This window comes from Hippoglossus hippoglossus, chromosome 24 (genome assembly GCF_009819705.1).
Source record: "Hippoglossus hippoglossus isolate fHipHip1 chromosome 24, fHipHip1.pri, whole genome shotgun sequence".
Classification (NCBI taxonomy): domain Eukaryota; kingdom Metazoa; phylum Chordata; class Actinopteri; order Pleuronectiformes; family Pleuronectidae; genus Hippoglossus; species Hippoglossus hippoglossus.
In genome coordinates, this window is record NC_047174.1 from 10,738,662 (window position 1) to 10,766,206 (window position 27,545).

General features: G+C 42.5%; 1 protein-coding gene across 16 annotated transcripts; it reads right to left on the reverse strand.

Moving 5' to 3' along the window:
- Window positions 1-57: 57 nt before the first annotated feature.
- Window positions 58-27,133, reverse strand: si:ch73-217b7.1 (ensconsin). 16 transcript variants are annotated; one of them, XM_034580748.1, is made up of 20 exons: window positions 26,884-27,133; window positions 13,276-13,440; window positions 13,069-13,146; window positions 12,239-12,402; window positions 10,608-10,725; window positions 10,086-10,187; window positions 9,582-9,692; window positions 8,861-8,956; window positions 7,426-7,545; window positions 5,891-6,063; window positions 4,747-4,886; window positions 4,271-4,521; window positions 4,015-4,165; window positions 3,768-3,927; window positions 3,573-3,677; window positions 3,433-3,483; window positions 3,305-3,338; window positions 3,040-3,151; window positions 2,652-2,830; window positions 63-1,880 (listed from the first exon to the last, which is right to left on the reverse strand). In XM_034580748.1, the coding sequence occupies exons 1-20, from the start codon at window positions 27,080-27,082 to the stop codon at window positions 1,870-1,872; spliced, it is 2,520 nt and encodes an 839-aa protein (XP_034436639.1). In that variant the 5' UTR covers window positions 27,083-27,133; the 3' UTR covers window positions 63-1,869. The 16 variants fall into 16 exon arrangements, with proteins under 16 accessions (XP_034436653.1, XP_034436639.1, XP_034436637.1 ...); XM_034580746.1 differs by having other exon boundaries at window positions 4,747-4,889; window positions 26,884-27,132; XM_034580747.1 differs by having other exon boundaries at window positions 4,747-4,889; window positions 13,276-13,437; window positions 26,884-27,131.
- Window positions 27,134-27,545: the final 412 nt, after the last annotated feature.

Below are 27,545 nucleotides of genomic sequence, written 5' to 3' on the forward strand. Positions count from 1 at the left end.
TGCTGTTCTGCATTCGCTTGAAAAAAACAAATAATTGTAAGAGCACATCAGTGAATAGGTAATCAATTCAAAAAGTTTTATTTTCCTGCCACAGCTGAACAGTTGTACAAAGATTTCAGTTTTACAGTGGTTCAAAGATCTTATCCCACAGCCCTGTCTCCTCTGAAGTAAAGGACTTGTTAGTTTCCAAAACCTCATGGTCCGTCTTAGTAAAATAGATCAACTTTTTATACACAATTTATATGATATATATGTATAATATACTTAAGAGGAGATGTTGCTCGTGTTAAAGCAGTTTCTTTGCAAGTCAAGTCAAGTTTCTATGGCGATAACAACATGCTATGTACCACAGGCTGAAACCATAACGTCAGCCAAGATGTGGATAATCTCTTAAATTTCCTTCCAGTTTGGTCGTACTGCAAGATTTAGAACAGCGGGAATGAAGTGCAAAGGTTTGAGAACCAAAAACAAGTTTTATGAAAAAGATGGAAACAAAGATCACATTAGTGAACAGCGTTTTACTTGAACCCCCCCCCCCCCCTCTCTTTAATCATTCCTCAGTAAAAAGCTGTATTAAAGACCCAGTTATTTGACATTACAGCTCTGACATACCATTTCATCATGATCTCTAAGACTTCAACATAAATCAAGAAGAGGAAGCTACTGGAGAGTTTGTGGGCAGAATGTCAAAAGCTTAAACCGGGAATGCATATTTAGAATTTCCGTTCCAAGTATAGATAAGACCCCTCATTCTTCCTATAATGCGGTAAGGCAAAGGAACGTCAAGAATTAGCAGCATTTTGTCATTAAAAAAAAAAAAAGATCAAATTAATGAGATTATTTCAAAATTAACATCAGAAGTAAATTAGTTTCCTCGCTCGTTCAGAATAAAGGGCGAACTCGGAAACAAGATTGCTGAGCTACCGCGTGCTCCTTGGACGCTGCTCACCTGCCTCGGTCGGACTGCGACAAGACGGAGGATTCCGCTTTGACGGGGTAAACGCGTGAAAAGCAAAAAGGGGCAGGACTTGACGTCAGAGCAGATTTCTTTTTCTCTCAATTTGAACAGAAAGCAAAGATAGGAGAAGGAAACGAAGAATCACATTTTTATCTGTACAGCAATTAAATCTAAACAAAAGAAATCTGTAGTTTACACATTAATCCTCAGTGTTTTCATAATTTAACTTAAACTCCATGATACTCCAACGCTGCCCCAATAATAACCTCTAATTTTAAACACTATAGACACAGCAAAATATATTTTACATGACACCAACCTTTACTGTCGTCTTAATGCAACATCATGCACTGATGTCATCCCAGCTCTTGCTCTGATCCTGCTGTGTGAGGTCCAGATATAACGTCACTGTGCTGATTCAGTCAATCTGATTACAGTATGTTCTACACAAACAACTTCAAGTATCACGACTGATCTCATTTATATCACTATAAGTTTCTCTCTCTCACACACACACACACACACTCAGATGAAACGCTCAATGCCCTCCATCGCTTCAGGGCACTCGGGTAGTTGGGGCTATACACAGAACAAACATTATGGCCGAGTCTAAACGTGGTCAGAGAAAGAAAGACAATCTGTTCCCCCAGAGAGTCTTGTCGAGGGAAAAGTGAACTTTTCTCTGGAGATGCTTTTATTTTTATTTTTTAGGGGAGATCTTTGGGAGACGCCATCTTTGGGATGCGTGCTCTGCTGTAGCGGGCCGGGCTGAGAGAGTCAAACCTCCAGGTGCTGCGAGTGCTTCCTTTGGATTCAGTCCGGCAGCTCTGTTGTTTCTCCAACTCTCACTCTGACCTCCTCCCTGCCTGTCTCTCTCTGGGTGCGGAATCATCTCGGCCTCACCGGGGGAATCAGGCAACATCTGAAAACCAAAGAAACGGGGAAAAACACATCAGCTGCTGTGTGTTGGGTCACTCATGAAAACTTCAAATTCAAAAGTGTCCAAACTAATCTACATTACGAAACAGACAGAAAGCTAGTTAGTGAGGCACTAGCTTTCTGTCTGTTTCGTAATGTCGATTTCTTTTAGCTAAAATTTGAAGAGATACGTCCTTCTTAACATTTTACTGTCACTTCCCACATACTTCAAGGGTTTGTTTACGATGGCATTGTTGTTACGCATCATGCCATCATCCACTAGAGGGCAGCATAGAATCGAGTTTCAGACAACAGGAGATTGTGATTTGATAAAGTCGCTCTTGAGGAAGAGGCCGAGGGAAGTAACACCATAGAGACGCCTGAGTCTCTCCTAGAAAAGTGAAATCTCTTCCTTGTGTCTAATTTGTCTCGCTTGAGCTATTCGCTACAGTGCCCCCCCCCCACGATTTCCTGTGGGTACAGCTCTTCGTCTGTTTCATCCGTTTCCGTAAGCTTTCAGAAAACAAAATGAACGTAGAGTACGGACACAAGGCTCCATACGTTTAAGAATCTAAAGTTGAGCAAAAATTTGCCTTTATAGTTTTAACAGGATGAGCAGCAGCTCTGCAACTATTCTCAGGTGCTGGATCAACACCAACACTAAGCAGCAAGTTTCAACGTTATCACAGCGAGAGTGGACAACAGTGACCCGACAAACAGATGGGAGACAAAGAAAAGGACCAGAAAGCAAAGCAGAAAGAGGATGTTTGTTGACCTGGTCCCTGCTGGGCTGATATTTCCTCTATTCCACTCAGAGGCTTTAGGAGACCGTTCTCCCTGAAGGCTATGACAGGAACTCTCTCCTCCAGCTGCTGCTGCTGCTCCTCTCCCTCAGGAGGAGACAACCTGGAATGTGAAGGCAGTACGATCACCTCCTCGAAATCTCCGTTCTCCCTGAGAAACAGAAACAGGGATGAAACAGAAATAAAATAGTGCACTTGTTTTTAAAGTTATTTGGCTTTATTTTTGACAGAAATAGAATAGAGTAGAGACTCGTAGCCGGCCTGGGATGAAATCCTGCTGCTCCATATTAATCATAGATAACAGTAATGTGACAAATGATATTATTATTAATTATATTTGTCGTGTTGCTGGCGTACAACCTGTGGTCAGGATGGCTCAGTGCTTCGGTGCTGGGGCTTGGGTTGGGCTCAGTTTGTTGACCGTTGCTGTTGTGTGTCGATGTTGTCATCACTGCTGACGGAGCAGGAGAGGCTGATGATGAGAGACACAGCAGTCAGAAACACCATCATGGCAACAACTACAGATGTTACTCCAGCGTAGATGGAACTATTTATTAAAAAAAATTCTAAATTATAAAAATAAATATGCAAAGGTTTGATTATGGAAAAATCTGTTTTCACTGACCTGCACTGTCTCCATTCCTGCTCGGAATAACTTTCTAGAGGTGGGACGTGAGAAAAAGAGAATGGACACTCAACAACAACAAAGATTCTCCACAGTTTGTGAGATGCCACATTTCTTCAAACCTTTACCTTCTCTGGTGCATCTGAACGTCTCGTTCTCTTCATAATCTCCTCCAGGCGCTGGGGATGAGAACAACAAAGATCTTTTACATTGTACACAAGGATTATTATGAAAACTGTGTGTGTGTGTGTGTGAGAACCTGCATCACCTTTTTTCTCTCCAGGCGTTCGGCCTCCTCTTTCTGAAAGTGTTTCTCTCTCTCCTGCCTCACTCGCTCTGCCTCCTCTCTCTGTCGAGACTCCTCTTCCTCTTTCTAACACCCACAAACCAACACAAAAAACATGTTGTAGGATCAACAGATTTCTTGGGGGTGTCGTAACTTCACTTGTACCTTTTCTCTGACCTGTATCTGGAGTTTCTCTGCATCTTCTCTCTCTTTCTCAAGCCTCTCTTCATCTGCCTTCTTCTCTTCCTCCTCCTTCATTCTCCTCTCCTCCGCCTGCCGCTGAGACTCCTTTACTCGCTCCTCCGCTTTTCGGCGAGCCATCTCCTCCTTTGCTAACCTGTAACAGAAATGATTCAAAGTCAAGGATGCACATACACACAGCTTCAGTATCCTCCACTGGCTACAGATCATAGACATACTGTACCTGGCTTGCTCCTCCTGTAGCTTGCGCTGCTCTTCGTCTCTCTCCCTCTGCTCGCGGGCCAGCCGCCGGTTCTCAGCCAGGATACGACTGGCCTCCTCTGGATCTGTGGTGCCTGCTGACAGTCTTTGTCCTGGAGGACTGGTTATGCTCTCTGGAAGACATAAATTAAGATTTGATCAGTGTGTATTTCAAAACGTTAACCATCCATGCTGCATGATAATGAGGATGTGAAAGTGGCTGAAGAGTAGCGACGGACCGCTGGAAACTGTTGGTGCCGTTGGCGTCTGCTCATTCGAGGTCCTGTTCTGACCCAGCGGCTGAGGTCGCGGCTGAGGAGGGCTGAGGACCTGTTCCTGCTCCTCTTCTTGGGGTTGGGCTCTTTTTGGTGTCGGGGAGTGGGGTCTCTCGTGTGAGATTCTGAAAGGCCGAAGGTTACCGGGGTCTTCTGCCCCCGGGGACTTAAGCAGCTTGGGGGTCGGAGGACGCCCTGGTGTCTTCTGTGGAGGCCTGTGCAGGAAGAAAAGCTGCAATTGTCTACACACTGATAACCATGGGTGAACATTGGACATTAGTCAGAGAATCCCCAATTTTCACATACTGCCAGCCATCCTGTGTTGAGCCCGATCAAGGAGTTACACCTTCTTCCTGCTCTAAATAAGCTGGAACTACGATCTGTCACAAAACTGATTATGGTCCTTGTGCTGTAAGCCGTTATAAAAACAGTTCTCCTACCTGCCAGGAGAAGGTGCTGTCGTTTTACTGATCTTTTTGCCCGTAGAAGAGGAGCGTTTGCTGGGGGGGACAATCACAATGGGGACCAGTGGGAGTGACAGGTTGCTCCAGGACTTCCTGACGTGGTCACAGTGCTTTCGCTGCTGGTGCACAAGATGAAGAGGAAACAAATCATTATTTATTTTCACTCAATCAGGAGCCTGGTAAGCCACGACCATAACGTCACTGAAATAGCACATAAAGGAAATGTCATTAGCAACACACACTCAAAGTAAATCAGGTGGTACAGACGGTGCTGAGACCCAGGTGCCCCAGTGACAGCAGCAGAAGATGATTAGTTAAAGGATTAGACTCAGAAAACCTTCCTTCAGCCGTGCATCACCGAGCCTGAGCCCAGAAAAATCTCTTACATCCATTAAAAATCAACTAATTCAGATGGTGGATCATCATCAGGTTGTTATCTCCATTTTTCAATTTTTTATGATGGAAGTCTGACGTAAAGGGAACCAAACATTAGCACTGTGTGGACATCAACAGTCGTATAAAGATAAAAATCATTACACGACAAACATACAGCTTCATATGACTGGATTGTGTCTGGTGTGTCTGTGGGTCAGTGTGTGGGATAGTGCAGAAGATGCCCTCCTTCTAAGACCTTAATGGCATAAGCTGTGAGACAGCAGCAGACAGATGGACCGTGGATGCAGTGGCGTTTATCTAAGCGTGTGTCTGTGTACGTGCACGAGTGTGCGTTCAACAGATACTCTGATATATTGTGTCTGACTGATCTGGAACAGCATCATAAAATAAAGATGTGGAGAAAAATGTAGTGCATGACTTCTGTGCTTGAGCACAATATAAAAAAAAAAAAAGGTAACAGGAATATATATAAATATTTAATAGCAGCAATGAAGAAAAGAAAAGTTGAATGATCACAAAAACATCTAATTTAGGCACCAAACATATCAATTGTAACATCAATCACACAGTTTCATGAATTTATTCTTGTATTTAACATTGCTGTTGATATAGTGTTTCAATATATTGTAGTTCGTGTCTTGTATGTACATATAAATGAAAGGGATTTTTACTTCCGGAACCAGGCTGTTGAGCTCTATTTGTGCAGGTTAATGACATGACCTACCTGTGTGGTTCCGGTCGTCCTCCGGCGTGGGGTGGTGGAGGAGGACGAGGCCGTCTCCCTGCTGAGGCTCCTCTCCTGGCTGCGGCAGTGAGGCAGCGGCTGCGCCTGCAGGGCCTTGAAGGACATGGAGCCCATGGGCTGGCAAGACACTGAGCGAGGACACACAGGCATGGCTATGGTGATGTACGGGGTGGGAGTTTGGGGTTTTGAGGACAGTAATGGATCGGGATGGTGCGAGGAGTCGTGAAACATCGGACAGGGTTTGATAAATGGCAGTAAAATAGCAGGAAGGAGAGGAAGGAGGGAGAAGGATGTCGGATGAATGAATAGAGAGAAGCAGAGGAGGTGTTGGGAAGACGAGCGCAGGTGTGAGAGGAATGAAGAAGTGGTGGAGGAAACAGAAGAAGAGAAAGAAGACGTCAGTGCTCCCGACTGGAAGAACAGGCTTTAAGATAAGGATTTATAAGGGCTGAAAAATCTGATTAGACATTGAGACATAGAAATGCAACAACTTGTAAAGCAGAATAAGTTTTTTTATGTTGCACATTTCCTGCTGTGAGACATCGACTTTGTTAATAGTATCTTTTTCAGACTGAATCACATTAAACTCAACACCACACACAGAACTGAGCAAACAGCCAAACACATGCAGCAGGTGCACCTTCACACACTGCGGACAATACAGACTGTTTAAATGTGTGCAGTAGAGAGGGGGAAAAAAAGATAAGAGTGTGATTGTGTTGCCTGTGGGTCAGTGGGAGTGACGTCGCGGAGTATGTCAGCGTGAGAGGCAGAAATAAGAGTTCAACCAGAACACACAGGGTGCATGTGCAGAGCATGACGGCTGCGTCTGTTGTCACACACAGAGCGTTCCTGCTCCTTGAAACAGGTACAGGATGTGATTCAAATAATTATGTTTGTGTCATATTCGATATTGAAACTGAGGTGATTGATCACTTTCACATTTTGCAATGAACTGTGTGCGGCACACAGAGAAAATAGTCGAGACTCTCGAGAAGATCAGCATGGCTTACAGCTTCTACAGCAGCGTGGGTGCTCTGACCTAATAACACGGGCGCCGAAATGAAAACCAAGACGTCCCGCGATGTACACGTGTCGCACATCCAGTAACGCCTGGGTGTCAGCCCAAGTCAAACCTAAACCTAACCCTAAAACCAAGTTTGAACTCTCAAATAGAACTTTGAAGATGTGCCATCCAAAATGTCCCCACAGTGACACACACGGGAAATAAAGATTGCTATCAAGAGTGGAATACCTCCTAAATAGCTTATTTGATTACTTACCCCTACGTGCGTGTGTGTGTGTGTGTGTGAGCTTTGAGTGCCTGACACAGGCTGGTGAAGAAAGTTTCAGACGGTATAATGCTTTAAGACCCTCCAAATCTGATTAAACAGCCTAAATACTTTGGGCAGAGCTTTAAAGTGTTGTGTGTGTTCATGAACGTCCTCCGCTCACGACATGAGCCAGGAGGAGGGGTGTTTTGTGAGGGATGCGTATGTGTGTGTGTGTGTTACCTGCTTGATCTCCAGACAGACTCATGGCACTGCGACTGCGGGCCAGGTAGGAGTGTGTCGGCTGCTGCAGGCGGTTGACCACATTGCTTTCCCATGGCGTCAATGGAAGACGGCGGAGGCCTGAACACACACACACACACGTAATGTTTGAGGTTTGACGACAACTAAAGCTATTAACTGCCCACTGATTACCCTGAGAAATCAGTCACGGCAGATTATAAATGATGAGTTATTACTGTAGCTGCAGCGTCTTCCCTCGCATTGCACAGCAGTGAAGGCAAGCGCTTAAATGAAGTCGTAACCATGCACAACAGGCTGTTATGTTACACCTACACCTGCATGCACCACATTGTGAATTAGGAGCGGAAGCTAAGAGCCTGAAGTGGAGCCCCAACCAAGAGCAAACACAAAGGAGAGCATTCAAAATAAACAGGACAAGCTGCATCTGCATTTTCACTGCAAATGAATCTGGCAAATGATTCGAAAAGCACTGAAAGCTTTGATGCAAATAACTTATATTTGGCCATGCAGAGTGCTTGGTATCTGGGTGGGAAGGATGCAAAAATGAATTTAACCAGATTTTCCACTTAAAAGAGACAAAGGAGAGTTTATCAGGCAAAACATAGAGCATTGCTGGCGCTGATAATGAAGCAGAGATCAAGGTTGCAGGTTTCACAATGAGCAAAGATACAACTGGGCTGGAAACTGGGCAAAGGAATTTGATTTTGGTCCTTCATATGTGGCCCAGGACACATTTGTGTTCACACAGCGAAAAGAATGTGGCCACATGCGTCCCCGACCACCTCCCAATGTGTTTTTTGTGATCGGAACTTAACACTGACCACTTGTGATCTGATCACTCAAGACGTATGTTAATACCAGGTCTGAATGGGGTCTACCATGCACCACCCAGTAACTGAGCGAGTTTCCCCCAGTGTCTGTCTGAGTGTGCCTCTGAGGTGTCTTTATCTACACGTCCCTGGAAATGTGGGTGCCGATCTTTTCAGCTGGGATGAAAATCGTTCCCACAAAAACAAAAAGATTATCCAACAGAGGATTAGAGAAAGGGGGTCACGCTAGAGGGGGGAGAATTCTTGATCCCTCTGATGAAACACACAAGTGCAAACACATACACATACAGTACATTCTGCTAGCCGAGTTTGGACATTAAATATAATCTCAGATCACATCCTTCTGTAAGAGCAGGACGTCGAAATTCAAGGTTATTCAGACAAAACGTTATCCATTAAATGGCGCAGAACATTTCATTATCATCCATGTTTTCTTGATTTCACTCAGAGATTAGGCAGAGGACTTATTGTTTATTTATTTTTGGAATTCCTTGTGTTTCCAGCCCATGATCTTTTTGCTTTGTGACATAGTCCGATGCGTCTTAAATGAGGGACCGCGTTGCAAATAATTTCCCAGAAAACACCTGTGTCTCTGTGCGGGTTGGTCTTTCCTTGATGGAGGCGGAGTTTGGAGTGAGCTTTGTTAATGACAGGGGAGGAGGCTGTTCTCATCTGTAAACCTGTCAGCAACATACGAACATCAAAGGATACATGACAAACTGTTTGAATATCACTTCTAATGCATACATACTTAAGAGACAGACATTTTTAAATTAATGTTTAATATGAAGCTACAGTTGATTATCTGATGACCAGAGTTAAGATTTTGCTTGACTCTGTCCAATAGTAACAAATCCCACCTACCAGTACCTCTAAAGTTCAATTATTAACATGTTATATTTCATCTGTTTATCGTGAATATTCGCACTAAATTTGAAGAAATTCTCTCAAGGTGTTCTTGAGATATTTAGACTTAACAAGACATAACCTGTGAATTTGTAGTGCTAGGCCAAATTGTTACTTTTGGACATAGCCAGGCTAGTTGTTTCCCCCTGTTTCTGGTCTTTATGTTAAGCTAAGCTAATTATCCACTGAATATACCTTCATATCGACCATACAGACACTGATCTTGTCATCTAATTCTTGGCAAGAAAGCAGTAACCAGAAGAAAACAGTAATGAGTGGTTACAAGACGATAAATTAAGAGTCCAGCGTACAACAGACACAAACAATGGCACTAGATGCAGTCAAAGGCAGATAATCACGTGTGAATAATGTGAGGAATAACACAGGAGTTTTCATTACCTCGGTCTGGTGAGTGCAGGAGTGTGGCGGAGGAGTATGAGAGGCGCTTGGTGATCACAGGGTCTGCATGTTTGGATAAATTCATTGTGGACACTGACCGCCTGTCACCATCTAACAAAGGAGCAGCATAATGATATCGAATTAATGAAGGACTTAAAGACAGAGAGGAGAAAGAGAGCTGGAGACAGTTTTACTCTAGTCTAAGAGTTCTAGTTACGTCAGATGTGAAAAAACTACAAATATGTCACTAATAGGGATATTAAATATAATATTAAAACATGAATTAGTGCTCAATGGGTCTTTTTTAATCTAAAATGAGACTAAATGGTTTGAATGAATGAAGATGTGCTTTTGAAAACTTCAAGACAAACTGGTCTGCTACACGAAAAATAAAACACACACTAATCGTGCCATTCATATTGGCCTACATTTACACTAATGCCACTGTGCTGAAAAGTAGCCACCTAACACTAGCCAGCTAACCGACAGTGCTTTAATATTCACATTGGGAGGTCATTCCGTATCTGTGGTAGAGACTGAAAGCACTCTGCATGTGCTCCAGTCCAGCAAGGTCGAGTGGATAGAGGAAAGCCGACTCGACAAAACCTGGACCAGGAGGTGGGAGGACAATGGCAGAGAGACAAAGAGCGGAGAGGAGAGAGATCCGAGAGAAAGGGGGAGAAAGTGAGGCAGGCAGAGGTTGAGAATAAGGGAGAGACAGAGAGAGGGAGGGAGAGGCAGAGAGGTGGAGCAGGGTGTGAGTCAGCAGTAACAACAGAGCGCAGTGGATCTGAAAAGTTCAAATATAAACATGGCAGAACAATACTGACACGCAGAGGCAGGCAGTCATATTTACACAAGAGGTTCGCAGCCAGACATCAGGGAGATGAGATATCAACAGTGTTCACTAAAGCTGAAAGAGCTGAAATTCTCACACCACATGAGTCCAAGAAACTCTAATGACTGTGGGAGAGGGATGTGAGTCTGTGCAGGTCATGTGTGTTAGTGTGTGATGTGTTTAAGTACCGGCCGGTGTGCTGGGAGTGTTTGTGCTCAGGGCCCCTCCCCACGACCAGCGGATGGGCTTCGGCCTGGTTCTCTGGCTCCTCTCCAGCGTCCGGCGCATCACTGCCTCATGACGAACCTTCAGTCAGAAGATAAATGACATTATCAGCATTAAAAAACCAAAACACTGGAACAATTCTGGTCTGAATGGACATGTTTAGTCAACTGGGATGAGACTTGTTTTGTGTGAACAGTTGTAGCTGTACTTGGAAGTAATTAAAATTAAAATTTAATTTGTATATGTCTATCTTAATCTGGAAATGTTACAGAATCCAGGAAGAGAAGACATTTTCTGGGCTGCTGTAATGTCAAAAATCTTTTGCTTTTAAATATCCTACAAGAAACAGTAAAAACAATCGTTCACAGACATACCTGTATTGACATCAGGTTTTATGTTTGCAGAAATGAAATGATGCAGAAAAGATGTGCATTTATGTTTTACGTAAACATTTTACTTAAAATGATGTATATTTTATTAATTGAAGTTATATATATATATATATATATATATGATTGTATTTGGGTTTTCTTTTTATTTATAGAAGAAAAAGTATAAGGTTAAACTCTAACATATAACTAATCCAATTACATTTCTTTGTCACTGAGGTTTTATAACGACATCATTCGTTGCCAAATTTTTGTAATACATATATCTGCTAATATAATTATCTGAAATTTTTTACTTCGCTATCTGCCTCCAAAATCTTTATTCATAAATGTAAGAATTTAGTTACGCAAGGGCAAAAGCTTATCAAGATTAAGGGTAAAGAGTTTTTTGAAAGAATTTTATCACATTTTGCCTTTATTTCGTAAAACACTGAGGCCGAAGGAGACCGTGATCACATGATCGATCACTTGACCACAGGGACTCGATCTTTTCAAACTGTAAAGTTGTCGACTTGCACTGCGTCAGAATCATGTTGTGGGTTTCTGACTTATCAATGTCCCAGGGTTCATTAAATCAATGACCTAATTAAAGCCTGAATTCCAACTCACTGTAAAGTAAGACACTAACTACTGAATAAGAAGCCTGCAATTAATTTAATAAAACATTACTCATAAAGAAATCTCATACATAAATTTAAAAGAATTCAAAACGTCCCAACTTCTCACTGGAAACATTTAAAAAGTGTTTTAATGATTTTTTTTTTAGCCATGATATTTGCCACATGCTTTCCTCACCTCACCTCCATCCAGGACTTTTAGCCTTTGAAAATATTTGTATTTTATAGCTTGGACTATCAAAATCCAACCCACACTGAAGCTTTAAAACATTATGTCACAACACTACAGGTGACAACACAACACAGACATTAGGAAACTCCAGTCTATGACCTGGTGTGTGAGTAAAACAGGAAATAAGGGTGCAGACAGGATACAGCAGGAGAGTTCAAACTCCAACTCAGTAATGAAGGAAGTGGCACAGATCATGTAAATGTTTTACTAAAAATAGATATTCAGATATTTAGTGGCTTTTTCTTGAGGATATATTAGTAGAAGTTGGTGCATGACAGTATGTCAGACTCGGAGGTGTGTGTGTGTGTTTCTATGAGGCGTGGATGCACAGGTGTGTACATGACGTGTGTCAGTACCCTGTCCTCTTCCAGTTTCTGCCGTCGTTTCTCATCCACGGCAGCCCGTCTCTTATCCTCCTTTACCCGCTGCTCCTCGAGCCTTCGCCTCCTCTCCTCCAGGTGCTTCTCATAGTGCTGCCGGGCTCGCTCCTCACGTGCCTGCCACTCCACCTCCTTGACAGCTGAGGCGTGACACCCCCACACAGTAGATAATGATTTGATGTACATGCATAAGTGCTCACATATGCTCACATCATAAAAACAGAAAGAAATCATACTAGTGCACACAATCACGTGCGCACACACACGCACATACATGCCAGATGAACACTAACACACACAGAGGCTTACAGCAGCAGTGTGATGGGTCAGCTGTAGATCATGTGACTCGGCTTTAGCTCTCAACACAAAGCAAATCCCTCTGCCCCTCAGCTGGGGCCAGAGGAATGACCACTGTACACAAACACACTAAAAACAGACAAACTGGCCATGATTCCCGAAAACTGCAGTATGTTGTTCACTTACACATACAAGAACACACTTTAAAAAAAAAAAACTGTCCCTAAAAGTTGTCCAATGGCCTGACCCATTATCTAACATGGGTGCCATGGCAACGGGGGTGCTGGGCTTTGGCCAAGACTTTATGTAACAACCAGAGAAACAAGCATTTTGACCATAGCTAACAACCAAGTTTCCAAGTTCAGTCGTGAAAGTTCGCAGGAAAGACAAAAAAAAAGGAATGAGGGAGCATTTAAAACCCCCTTACACATTGTAAAGTCTAAACTCTGCCCCCCCCCCCCCCCCCACACACACACACACACACACACAAGGTGACAGAGTACACACACCATTCTGTTTCTCACGCTCCTCCCGGCGCTCACGGGCCAACTTCTGTCTCTCGTCAATCTTGTTGAAGAGTAACGAGTCTGCAGCACAAACAACAATTAAACAGCAGAATAACAACAGTGTACACAGACTGGTGAAGACAGACAATCCTGGATTATGTCTAATTTTTACATGACAGACATATTTCCCTGTATACCAGCATGACTTACCCATTTTGGCAGCAGCATTGTTACTGGGGCTGTTGCCAATGGTTGTGTGACTTGGGGTTGGAGTGGGGATTGGGGTGGGAGTGTAGGTCTGCCCGGAGCCTGAGGAGCTCCGGCGGGTGGCTGATGACACTGTGCCATCCTCTGATCTATACTGGGAGTAAGAAGCTAGAGAGAAAGAGAAAACAGAAAAGTGTCACTAGAGGTAATTCAGCACCATTTCCACAGGACAGTGTGCCCATAACAAACTGTGTCTTAAAATCAAATTAAAAAAGGAGCTGCTCCACAAAATGATATACAACATCACACAATGGATTGAATGCATCGCATATACTGCTCAGCACACATACAGAATTTAAACAAGCCTATTCTCCAGCACACTACACAGTATCCATGGTGTACTTTACACCAGTTAAAAACACCATATAGCTATATTCCATATTTCTGGTGCCAATTTTGGGTGAAAATCTTTTTTTGGCATATCTATTTTATTCAGAGAACAGAGCAAACAGTTTGAAAATGTCTCTCCAACTACACGTCTGTTTCGTTTTAATGAGACTACACAAAAATCCCTGTTTCTCTATGTCTTTAAGGCAATATATTTGTATATTTAGTGCCCTACTTGAGAGTTGAGGAAGTCAATGTGTGATAATCCATGCAAAATATATACAGGTGCAACACAAAAAGGTTTTGAATACAAGGTTTAAAAAGGGTAAATCTGCACAAACTTAATCTCCCAATAAATACTTTTACTTTCTCATGAATGTAATGTGATGTCAGGGTGACCTTGATCTTTGAAAATCTAATAATTATATCTTTGAGTCCAAGTCAATGGTTGTGAAAAATATAATGAAATTCCCAACGTAAGTGACCTTGAACTTTGACCACCAAAATCTAATCAGTTCATTGTTGAGTCCAAGTGAATGTCTTTGCCAAATGGTGTTCCTGCATTCGAAAGAATGGGACAGACAGACGAAAACATAATGCCTCTGTCCTCGACTGTCGCCAGTGTGAAGGCATTTAAACAGCACGCAATGAAAAGAGAAGCTGCACATGACAAATGATAGAGACGTAGAAAGGAGGTCTGCATGCCGTATTTTCTATATTTCCAAGCTCTGCAGTTTATTCTGACAGGAAACTAAATGTAGTGAAACTATATATATCACGTATTCTCAAGTGCTCCCGATGTGTTGCCTTGTTTCCAGTCAGCTCAGAGCTAAAGCTATTGATTAATAGCACCATCAGGCTCAGGATGACTCAGCACTTTCAGGTCAGCCTCCTGGACACAGACGCACATGCAGCTTAACTTTGGGCTTGATGCAGAAACAGATGGGCCTGTCTGAAATGTGCCAAAATGAAAACATGCACAAGCCTTTGTGCTTTGGGGAGGAGGCTGGCTTAATTATTCAAGGACCTAGGGACAAAAAGTATTATGGTGGCAAATGTTAAAGAGAATTTTGTGACAGCTAAATAAATCAGGCATGCAGCAACATACATGATCCATTATACACAGGGTTGGATACTAGCTGCTCTTTTTACAGTGAGGAGTGAGAGGGAGTCGAGTCTCCACTGAGACCAATGTGTCCTAGAATGTTGAAGACCAAATTAAACCAGTTCCTCTGACCTAGACTAAACTGACAAACTGAAACTGATCGACTTTACCTGAAATAGCACCAGGCACACACCCTCATCTACATTTTTCTGTCACTTTGTTTCTACATGGCGTCTTTATCGCTTTGCTGTTATGTTAGCTCAGTTGGGTAACTAACGATGCTTCTGGAAGAGAGGAACAAAGAACAGGTAACATATCCAGTGCTACAAGTTGACTCTCTTGAGCCTTAATGAATGCACTTGGGTGCACTTTGCATTTAAACGTGACAGAAAAAGGACAGTTTTAGTGAGTAGGAGTAATTATCAGAGTACGATGACACTTGGTGTGGGACGTATTTAACAGCAAGTGAACAGTCACTTCTTGAAGTTGATGTGTTGGAAGCAAGAAAAATGGGCAAGCATAAGAATCTGAAGGACTTTGACGAGAGTCAAACTGTGTCAGAACTTCTCCAAAATGACAGGTCTTGTGCAGTGTTCCTAATATGCAGTTTCCAGCAACTACCAACAGTAGTCCAAGGAAGGACGGCCCATTAATTGGCTCAGTGATTAACCTGGAGGGCAAAGGCTAGATCCTCGTCATCGGAGGAGCAAGTGCAACTTACATTGCTGAACACAGCTATGGTAGAAAGCTGCAAGGACGCAGTGTATGACAGTTTGCTGTATGTGAGGCTCTGTAACCACAGACCAGTCAGTGGGCCCATGCTGATCCCTGTATATCACTAAAAGTGCTTATAATGGGCACAAGAGTCAGAACTGAACCATGGAGCAATGGAAGAGGATTGTTTGGTCTGATGAAACCCGTTTTCTTTTACCTCACATGGATGGTTAGGTGTGTGTGCATCGTTACCTGAGGAAGAGATGGCATCATGATGTTTTACGGGAAGAGGGGAGGATGTTGGAGGAAGTTTGATGCTCTGGGATATGTTTTGCTGGTAAACCTCGGGTCCTGGCATACATGTGAATGTTACTTTGACATGTTTCACCATCCTAATTGTGATTCTCCATAGTGAGACACGAAACGAATGCTAGGAAAGAGAACCCTTTCTGGGACAAGTCAAATGAATGGACTGTCCCAACCTGCAAATTGACCTCACTTAAAAGGATCTGATGCTAATGTCTTGGTGGAACAGGAAAGCTTCAGATGTCTTATTGAGTCTGTGTCCAGGTCAGAAGTGTTATGGTGGCATGAAGGGGACCCACAAAATATTAGGCAGGTGATATATAATGTATCAGTGTATAAAAACTAAAAAGAAGTTACTTCTAATAACAGAATTCACTAGGAACAGATAAAGGTCTATGATGGACCAAACACTTTAAAAAAAATGATTTGTTAACTCAAGATCTACTTCCTAGCTTATCCCTGGATTTCAATGTATTTCATTGCCTTCATTGTTGCATGTGGAGCTTGTTCCATAATGGAGATTTTGTGAGAAAGGCGCGATCATTTTAATTCGTGGTTTGTGAAGTTTACAGAAAATAAATCCAAACTGTCGGTGCTGCCTCCACCCAAACACATTCAGATGTCACAAAGGACACGCTGGACAAAGACGTGAGGTCATAGCTGCAGAGGTATTGCATGTCACAGACTGTGGGACAGCCACAGAGGAGTTTAATCAAGTATTAACAAAACTATCCAGCCTCAGGTGCACCGGCCTTGGAACAGGTTTCATAATGGCTATTGTTAAAACAGGCATGGTTCGGCTGGGCCAGGTTACAATAATGTCTACCCTGTCTATTCCTTCACCTAAAATCATTCTCAAACAAAAGATTACCTCACGAGAGAGGATTCAGATAATGTCCTGCAGCCAAAAATCTGAAGTTGGAATTTGTGAATGGGCTTTAGATCAAGTACTGTAACAGTATAAATGAAATTAACTCTGAATGAGAGTCAAATGGACATTAATTAAAAAGACAAAATAGGGAGCTCATTTCATGCTACTTAACGTCTGAAGAGTGATGTAGAAGACGCTCTGACAGGCTGAGAGGGAAACTACACAATAAGCCAGGGACGACAGGCTGAGAGCAGAACCACTTCATTTAATTCCACTGCTTGAACTGAAGCACCTCGATGAAAAGAGAAACTCAAGCCACACAAAGAAGAAACTATTTCCTTCCTTTAAAAAAATCCAGACACAAAAGCACAAAGAAGCAGAGGAGAACAAGATGGAGGGAAGTAATGAGTGATGGAGAGGAAGAAAAGAAAAAAGCAGTAAAATGTTTTATGATTGATAAAAAAAAGTTTAAATAGCCACTTCCACAGTAACTGGCTGTAAAGATTCTTGTAGGAAACTTGGAGCAGGAAGCAGTAATGTGATACATGTGATACAGGTGTGTGTATTATGTGTAAATACAGTGCAGTAGGTCAGTGCAATATAAAAAGTGACCCATATTCACATTACACATATTTGTCACTTTATAACAGCCAGATGTTTACTTTTCAAAATATTTGCACATTTGATGCATGCTGAATTCTGATATAAAGCATTATATGTGAGTTATAGGATGTCAAATGATGCCGTGTCAGGTCTGATGACTTGTGTGTATCATGCATTCTGTGACCAGCATGTGATTGTTTTAGAAAAGTTGCACATAATCATGATTTCTTTATCTTAAGGGCAGATTGTGCAGAAGAGTAGAAAAGACTCGGCTTTATTAACACAGCGTATTCCAGGTGGGACTGTTATGTCTTTTTCCCAACTCACTGTTTGGTATAAAGGGTGCAAACACGGAATGGGACAGACATTGTTGTTCTATCTTCACGCCAGCAAGGGAGATGGTAACAGAGTCGGATCGATGTCTGTGTTAAAGGGAATGATGGTGATGGTGGCACAGACGACGCTGTTGTGTTACAAGTATTGCCTCTGATTCCAGAGCACTGGTCGGCGTTACAAATCACACACACCGGTGCAACGATATGCCAACTTGTTTGTGTCAGTGTAAACAAGCAAACAGCATAAATATGGGTCTACTTAAAGGCAATGGTCTTTGCATAAACATGGGATACTCAATCCTGTGCACATATGCACATACTACATCAAAATAAAGATGAAAATTCCCAGACATCACAACAGCCATCCCAGCTTAGTTCTTCACATGCGGCACTTAACTTAAAAGCAAGTCTGTGGACATAGAGCCTGTTTTAGCTTTGCATATCCCAGACACAGGAGTTACTGGAAGTTTACTCTGCATATAGGCAATCAAAGGGCATCCTGCAACTCAGATGAGGCTGTTTGCACATCTGGACTGCAATGGTTAAGCTATGGGGTTACGTGACAGAGAAATGAATAAAAGAAAAAAAAGAAATACAGATCGGAGGATACTTCACAAACCCTGAAACATGCAGGAATCTTAACTCGAGTGGAAATTCGTATCACAGTCATGCAGCAGGAAAGAGGTACGTGTATTTATGTCCACAGTTCCATACAGTTCACACAATCCCTCAAATTGTCTAGTGCAGCCGCCAAAAAGGGGTCACTGGCCTCGTTTCATTTTTCTACATCGTCCCTTCTTCTTTCGCCCTCTCATCGGTTCCTACATCATGTTTTCACAGGCAATATAGCAGCGATATGACAAATGATACATTCAGCGTTGATCAGTGCAGTTTGCACAAGGTGTCCGACTGAACTTATTCAAATACATTTACATAGGAGTGTCACCTATGAATACACCCTGTGACCTATGAGGTTTCCACCGTTTAATGTGTTTGTTTTATTCCTGGTGCAGTTTTGTCTGTATCTCACAGACTGACCCATCTGTTGTAGAGGTCATTAAACAACAAACCTTGAATGGCAGCGAGTATATTTGCTCATGTGCACTAGACAACTGTTTAAGAGCCTTTGCAAACAAACCAATGCCAATTTAATTTGGTGTATAGTGTATATAGATCCTAATGATGAAATATAAAATCTACCTCCAAAGACCCTGAGCACCTTTTTGCCATGTTTGCACACATTTCCAAAACTGTCTACAAAAAAGTGAAGAGCTCATTTGAATGAAAGAAGCAGACATACTCCAAAGCAATAGAAAGAACATATGTTTTTCAAGGACAGATTGAAAATACAGCAACGGCTTTAAGGTCAAATCCCTACTGGGTTAACAATGTAGATCTTGTAAAGTGTAAAATGATTTTAATCTCATGGTAACTGTCTTTTCAAATCCAGTGTGCTGGAGTACAAAGCAAAAGCAAAAACAAAACTATCCTGATACCTACATACTGGAGCACACCTGTGTTCATTGTCACCCTGCATTCTGTTCAATCACTGTTGATTCACCATGTCTCAGCACAAGTCATTACCTGGATTTTGGTTCATGATTCCAAGAGAGTCAATCCCAGGATGGGACCTGCTGAACCTCCGGCTAGTGTCCCACTCCGAGAATCAATGTTCCTACTTCCTGACAACATCCTACACAACGCGAGATAAGATCAAATCCAAAGTCCATGGTGCAGTGAGGAGTGGGTGGTGAAGGGAATAGCAAAAGACGAAATTCCACCAAAACCGAAAAAGTGACCACCCAAAGCTCAACTGTTTCCAGAGTAAAAGGGAAAGCAGCGAGGGAATAGGAGGCAGTGGTCAGTTGTTGTCGGTGTCACTGTTGTTGAGAGCCGACTTAGTGTGAGCCAGGTTGTGGTCTCTCCAACCCCCATCCTTTTGTCAGTGTGTGTGCATGTATACGTGTGTGTGTGTGCGCGTGTGTGTGTGTGTGTGTGTGTGTGTGTGTGTGTGTGTGTGTGTGTGTGTGTAAAAGAGACAGAGAGTGAGACATAGAGAGAGTGAGACTGTTTAATCTGGCCCTCCCTCCCCTCATGCTAGTGTGTGTGTGTGTATGTGTGTGTGTGTGTGTGTGTGTGTGTGTGTGCACGCTCCCCACCCCCAATCTATCTGCATTCATTGGGAGTCAGATTAAATGGTCAGAGTTAGCGATTAATGCTGTGCTGTCCGGGCCAGTGGGTAGCAGGCAAGCAAGCTGTGTGTCTCCTCCTGCCTCCTCTGCAGCCTGAGAGGATTAGCCGCTGCTAATGCTAAGCTAAACGCTAAGCTCCGGCCAGCAGAGGCCCTACAGGCCTAGATAACAGGTGCAAGAGGGGTGGCTGCTACTTTATGACACATCCGTCTGTGTTCGTTGCACATGACACTTCAAAGTTTCAGTTCAGATCCTTGTGGGAATGTCTGGTGTCTTCACTCACTTCTGACAACAGGTTTTTACAAAAAAAGGGCCATAAATGATAGAAACTGCTGACATCCTATATTGAAAATTTGTAACTTTGGGATATTTTTAAGAAGTTGTACTGTTAATGAAAAAAAGTGTTTATGAACCTTTGATATGATAAACAATATTGATATAAATTTAGAGTTTGCTTCCCAAATAGATTTGAGAGGACAAATTTAGAGAATAAGGACAAATACAAATAACTTAACAACAAATTTCATTAAAAACTCAATTTGATCCATATGATTGAAATCATTTATCAACAAAAACATTTTACACCTTTAAAAGCTCAAAAGAAGTCCTTTGATTTAAATCAATCAATCTGTTATATGAGCTTAAGCTTCTGATATAACTTCAAAGAGAGAAAAGCATACAAATGAAAGGTTCATGAAAGAAATAATCATCAAAATTTCACTTGAATCAAATCGTCCAAGCACAGCAGTAAAACAGCATTACTGAGGATATAGGTTTTCTGTTTTCATAGCAGCAGAGTTCTGTCCAGTCAGGTTCCTGACACCAGGTATCCTTGGAAATATGCCACAGCTCCAAGGTTTTAAATAAATTAAGGAAAAAGTAAATGGATAAATGACAGAGAAACTTAAACACAAGCTGTAAGATTCCTGAAGTTCCATTCAAAAGAACGAAGACGATGAGAGGAGTTAAAAGTGAATGTGCTTTTTTTTATCCCTGCAGTGACTGCAGACACTCGCTTACCAGTTGACTGACTGATCTCCTTACTGATGCATTAAAACCACACACACGTGTGAGGCGGACTGCACCTTCACTCATCTGCTGCCCTTGTGTTGACCTAATCTTGACCTGTCAGCTACTTTCCGCACGCACGCACGCACGCACGCACGCACGCACGCACGCACAGTGCTTTCTCATCAGACCTGTCAGCCACCTGTCTTTGGATGGCTGAACATCCTCTGCAACTGCAAACCATACACACATATACAAACAGCAAGCGAACAAATACACACACAGACACACAGACACACACACACACACACACAGAGATATGGCATGTAATACAATAATTTCCTTACTATTCAACACATTCACTAAAGCTGTTAACAAACACACACACGCTCCACAATTTCAGATCAGGCTTAATTGTCCACTGCTGTGACTCTCCAGAGAAACATCCCAGTAGCCTCTCTGTCCCAGATAATACACTCACTCAATCACTCACTAACACACACACACACACACACACACACACCAATAGCTTCGACAGCACAAATTACTCGAACCTCACAAATTCATCTTTCAGTTTCCCTCTCCGTACCTTTTTTCTTCCTTCTGCAAGCATCTCTCCGCTTCTGTCCCTCGTCTTCCTCAGTGATGGTGAAAAGTGCGGGGATGGCCGAGCGGCTGCCTCCCTTCCTCAGCTTCCACTTGCCCTGCGAGCACCCGCCTGTACCTCCTCCTTGTCCTCTTCTTTTACTCTCTGGCATCACCCACCCTGTTGCTAACCCTCGAGCCCCTGGCTAACTCACCCAGCCCCCTGCCCATGGCACCCTGCACTCATTGGGTGGATGGGTTGGGGGGGCTGCAGGTCAGTGATGGACCACAGAGGATGGTGGAGGACGAGGTCACCCCTAAAAGCCTTCCTGTCAGTGAAGATGCAGAGTGCCACGGGCTAATAGCTGACGCTAACAGCTAATTTCCAGGCTGCACACTGCAGCCCTGTCTGTGACAGCAGGAAGGAGACAGAGAGGAAGAGAGAAAGGGAGGATGGAAAGAAAAGAAGGAGATATAGAAGAAATAGATGATGAAAATGTGGTAGATGGCAGAAAATGATGATGAACAAAGAATTAAGTACAGTGTGATGTTCAAGAAAGGAGTTTGAATGAGACAAACAGACGCTCACTGTGCCATATCCTCAGTGCCTGCGATGGCAGTGCCAGGCATGGTGAAAAGAGTGAAAGATTGAGAGAGAGAGAGAGAGAGAGAGAGAGAGAGAGAGAGAGAGAGAGAGAGTGCGACAGAGTCTGAGGATGAGCTACTGTAGTCTGGCTTAGAAAAGAAGACTTAATCCACAGGACTGGCTCGGGCCGAGAGCTGGAAGGATTGTACCTTTCCTGACTCCCTCACTCCTCAGGAGATGCTGTTGCTGCTGCTGCTGCTGCTGTCACTACTGTTGCTGCAGCAGCCCCCCCCCCCGCCCTCTAATCCCTGCTCGACGCTCGCTTGCTAGATCTTTTCTGTAACTGCAAACTTGTCCGAAGAATTGCATCACACATGCACGGGCTGTACAGTAAATGCACAAACGCAGACATAGACTTTAGACAGAGGGCTGCAGGGTTGTTAAAATATTCAGTGAGAATTCAGCAGTGGAAGCTGACCCGGTACCAGTGACAGGTTTCCCTAACAACAGCAGCACATGGGCCAGTGACGCAGTGGGAGAGTGGAAGCCAGAGAGCAGAGGACACACGCTTTAATGAGAGGACACACACACACACACAACTGGAGCAGCATCTGTAGAAGGGGTGTGTTCATCGAGCAGCACATGGTATATGTCTCCACCCCATCCCTCTCTTAAAGAGCCACCACAGCTGTATATAAAGCTGTATATAATATAAAAAACCTTCAGTGTATGTCTGACTGGTCTTTGCTAAGACAGAGGGACACAAATATAACATGAGTGAAGCAGAAGCAGCATTTTCAGTACACTCTGACGAACTAGAAGATTTAAGAGGTCTTAATGTCTGACTATATACTTGTATCAGTCTATATATGCATACATATATGTTTATTTCAATATTTCTTTATAAACAATGCAGAAATACACTTTACATCTTCCTGTGCCACCGCACTTCACTCAAGTACATCTCTCTACCTGTTATATTCCCCCTGAAGTAAAGGGGTTTTATTGTATTTTATACTTTTCACTCTTGTCATTTTGACTATCTGCTGCTGTAAGTGTTTCCCAGGCATGGGATCAATAAAGTTTTTATCTTATCTAATGTCAGTCTATACTTCATACAAATAATTAATCAATTTATCATAGACATAATTTACAATTTAATTCATGGTGGAAATCATCAATCTTCAGTTGCAGCCCTTTGCTACTATAGTACTCTGAGTTATGTTTTACTTTCATTTCAAGTATGTGCAAAACATTACAGTGGATATTAAAGATAAAGACCCTGGTAAAGACATAAACAAGGCAGCCGCCATGGCAAGGAGGCAGAATTAAAAAGAGGAAGTTATCACACTTTTTGGAGGCCTTATTATTGAAGGCCTGTTCAACTACAACGTAAACACCAGCCTGAATAACCTTTGCTAGTGGTGTGTGCTTGCATCTGCTTATCTCACATCTACCAAAGCAAATACACACAGAGATTAAACAACCTGTATGACAGCTTGAAATCTAATAGCGTCTTAGAGGCTGCAGCTCAAAACATCAGAGTGACAAAATGACACGAGTGTTGGGCACCTTTGCTCAAACACAAGACAGGTGAACACCATGGAGCTGGCCTTACAGTAACTTTTGCAAACAAGCAGTCTGAGTTTTCTAATAATAATTATCAGAGATATTTAATATATAAAGCTCCACAGGACAAGACTTGCTGCCTCATCTCCTCAGGGAGCACGTGTTGTACAAACACACATATTCACCAAAGAGCAATCTGATCTTTGTCCCTGCAGGACAGAGTAATCCTACACCCAGACCTTAACCGGATAGGCTGGGCAACACGCCCTTCTCACACCTATTGAGTGTGTGTGTGAGAGACACAGATATATGGGAACGAATTAACTATTGTGACCACAGTTACGTTTAGAAATAATAAATCTGAATCTACAGGTAAACAGCTGTATTCGTCATTTTGTCAGCTCCAGCAGGTGACTATCAGAAACAATGAAACTATTTGAGTTGCAGGATTTAGTGTGGAGTTATTTTGGCATCTTTAAGATTTGAACAATACTACTACTCCTTTTGCATCCTCACACTCTTTATATAGCATTGTATTTGATTTGATTTATATTGAGCTCTATTCTATTGAAATGTATCTTTTTTTTCAATTTCTATATATTTTTCTTTTACATTTTCTGTGATATTTCTCTTATTGCTGAGCTGACCTGTCCGTCTCGTCCTACACTTTTCATCGTGTTCATTTACATATGACAAATATAACTTTCAACTCAAGTGCTTATTGATCTAGTACCTAAACTGTACTCTTATTGGTTCTTTTTCTTATTTCTTAACATAAAATGAAACAGAAATAACATAGCTTTCTCATACTATAAGCAGAGAAGCTAATTGAAACAGCACTGTCTTGGCTATATGTGATTATTTACATGTTAATTAGATAACGCATTTCCACAGCATTTTTATAGTGCATTAGTTTGCCTTCAGGCCACAAACCACTAAATCAATCGGAGCCCCGAGTTACCTGGAATTAATTTCTCAATGACTGCTTTTATGATACAATTCCGGATGGATTTAATGGCCGCATAACAATCATCTGCCTAATGGTCACTTTTAATCATTAACCCATGTTTGTATCATATAGTTAACTGTGTGTGGGCAACTACAAAGTTAAAAAATGGGTAGAAGACATATCATCAGCGCAATATAGTGGTCTTCACCGGGTTCAGTCCCAGTACCTTGTGGGGACAAGATAACCCAACAGAGGGGTCCACCCAACACCGTCACGTCACCAGAGCAGCCCAGTACAGTCAAGAAAGCTGTACCTCTCCACTAGAGTGAGGGACAGCCAAACAGCCCTCCAGGATGGGTACTATTATCATCATGGCAGGTGAACAGAGGCTGCAGGGAAGGCAACTGTGAATACCGACAGGACGGCTGCAACAAGGAGCAGAGCACTGGATGGCTCAGTACGGAGAACATCTCAAGGGTGTCTCCGCTGAAGAAAAGAAATGGCTGTAGGCCAGATGTCGGCAGGGTGAAATGATAGATGTGTAAACGTTGTCTGTCATTAAAATGAGGGCAAATTGAAGAAGAATAAAAAGGTAAACATCCTGTTTGAAAGGAGTCGGAACAAAGTGCAATAGATTTGACACCTGACAACTTGCTGTCAGTAGAAAACCAGTTGTGGAATTCATTAGTCAGCTGATGGGCAAGGAGATAATAAACTTGTTTTGCCTTGTGGGAGAAGTATTTTTTACGCAGGCACATTGCGGGACGATCACAGAATGTACTGTAGGATACGGTGATCACAACACATAAGCCAGAGTCATTGTTGTGCAGTGAGTGGATTGTGCATCTTGTAGAGCTCACTGCAGCATGGGAACATGAGATAAATAATTCATTTGAAAGGAAGTTGTACCGATACGAAGCGAGCGACAGGATTGTGAAGCCTGAAATCACAATGTGATAGAAAATGGATGCTGAGAGTTTGCAGCAGTGGAAAATATTGGACGTACAGACTAGATATCAAGGCTTTCATGGGGAAACTGAAGGAGGGTGATAATGGGGGGGGGATAGAAAGAGACAAATGGTGACCCTGGAGAGAAGCTGCAACCTGGTGTGAAAGTTTATCTGAAACTGCGCTAGAAACAATGTGAAGGTAACAATACGAGTTCCGCTCACATCAATGACTTCCACTATGAATCCCTTTAAAAAAAAGTGTTATGAGCATATTTCCCAACCTGCAATTTACAAAATTCTCCAACAGAGCGTCTAATACCAACAAGGGTGTGAGGTTATTTACCACATAATAAACTCACAACCTGCAATTTGCTAAATTCTCCGACAGAGCGTCTAATACCAACAAGGGTGTGAGGTTATTTACCACATAATAAACTATTTTGGGCTTTGCCATCTGGACACCCACAGCACTGATCAACATTTTAGTGTTTTATAAGCCACCACCATTAAGCTTTGAGAATTAACCATAGAAATGAACACATTACATCAGAAATAAGCAGGCTGTAGCACTGAAGTGAGCATCAACATCTGCTAACTGAGGAGTGGCCACAGATGAAACGTGCAAACATGCTTCAAATGTTGAGCCCGGTTATAATGAACTACAAAATATGTTTGTTTGTTTTTTCCCCATCTATGCTAAAAAAAAATACTTAACTATTCTTATTTCTATGATTTTTCCAACACCTCTGGCAATATTTATTTGATGGTTTGTCCCATAACAATGATCGTGATGTAAATAATCAACACACATACAAATATAATAAATAGTAATAGTAATAAAATGAATATGAAATTAATTTCATAAATATTGACATAAGCTAAACTAAAGAAACTCCATTTTACTTTCACATTTAATTTACAATGTCAGTGAAGCTATATGAGTTGTCATTATTAGTCATTTACCCTGTAAATGTGCAGATTGTGACCCAGGTCATGTGGTGTTGTAGAAAAGTTGAGGACAACACAGATATATTATTTTAAAAAGTCAAAGCCATTAACCAAACTAGCTGCTGTCCCCCTGAGCCCGTTCTGCTTCCATTCACCTGTCACTTCAGGAGAAGGACAAAATGTCAGCAACAGGTGTTTTGTCTGAGGAGCTCGTTCACATCCACCATCAACCGCAGCGAAGTAAAACTCACTAAATGTTCAGTTTACTCAACAGGTCGTGTTTAATGGACGTGAAAGAACCGGTTGGGTGAGTCGGTGGAAAGTTAATCCCATTCCCGTGACCGACACACCGGCTCCGGGGACTTTGAGTTTCTCGGTAACTCCGCCGTTCAAACACGGACACAACCAATACGGAGCACGGATAAAAGCCCGCATCGTTAAAATGGAGCTGGGTGCTGTTTAAAAAGCAGTTTAAAAGTTTCCTTAGAGGGAGAAGAACTCACCTTGAGAGTCGGGAGAAGATGCGTCGCTGCCGTCCAGGTCCGCCATTTCTCCTGACGTCAGCTGAGAGGGATCAGAGGCAGGAACCGGAGCGACCTGCCGCCGCCGCCGCCGGACTGATCCCTCCAGCTCAGCCCGGAGCCGGACACCCTCCTCCGGACAGGTGGGGGTGAGGACACCGGCTGACGTGCAAGCTAACATGCTAACATGCTAACATGACCACACGTCACATGAGAGTTACAGAATAAACTTTGCATACCTTTTGTTTTACCCTCACAAAACTCACACAGGCCTCTAGCTGTCCCCATGCACCAGCTTCATTCTACTTCATTCTACTTCATTCTACTTCATTCTGCTTCAAACTTTACTTAAAACCTTAAGATGTACATTTGTGCTCACCTCATGATATTTTTACTACTTGTATACGTGTATTTTTAATGAGCTTCACATGAGGGCAAGGTGTTCAAGTGAAATCACGTGGTCTCAGCCCTGTGAGAAAGTATTGTGCTGACATCTACTGGAAATTAGACTACAACTATATGGTGAAATCATTTAGTTCCATACAATTGTCACTCATCAACACGTCAGCTTTGCTTCTTTATTTTAGTTCATTCTTAAGATAATAAAAAAAAACTAAATATAGTAATTACAATCTCTTTTTATT

Excerpts from the sequence above, each read along its gene's own strand:
- si:ch73-217b7.1 (XM_034580746.1), bottom strand. The coding sequence starts at position 27,082 with ATGTTAGCTTGCACGTCAGCCGGTGTCCTCACCCCCACCTGTCCGGAG. Across the intron at positions 7,546-8,860 it reads CAACCCGCACAGAGACACAG|GCCTCCGCCGTCTTCCATTG; the intron begins GTGTTTTCTGGG and ends GTGTGTGTTCAG. Across the intron at positions 2,831-3,039 it reads CTGAGCCATCCTGACCACAG|GGAGAACGGAGATTTCGAGG; the intron begins GTTGTACGCCAG and ends TCTGTTTCTCAG.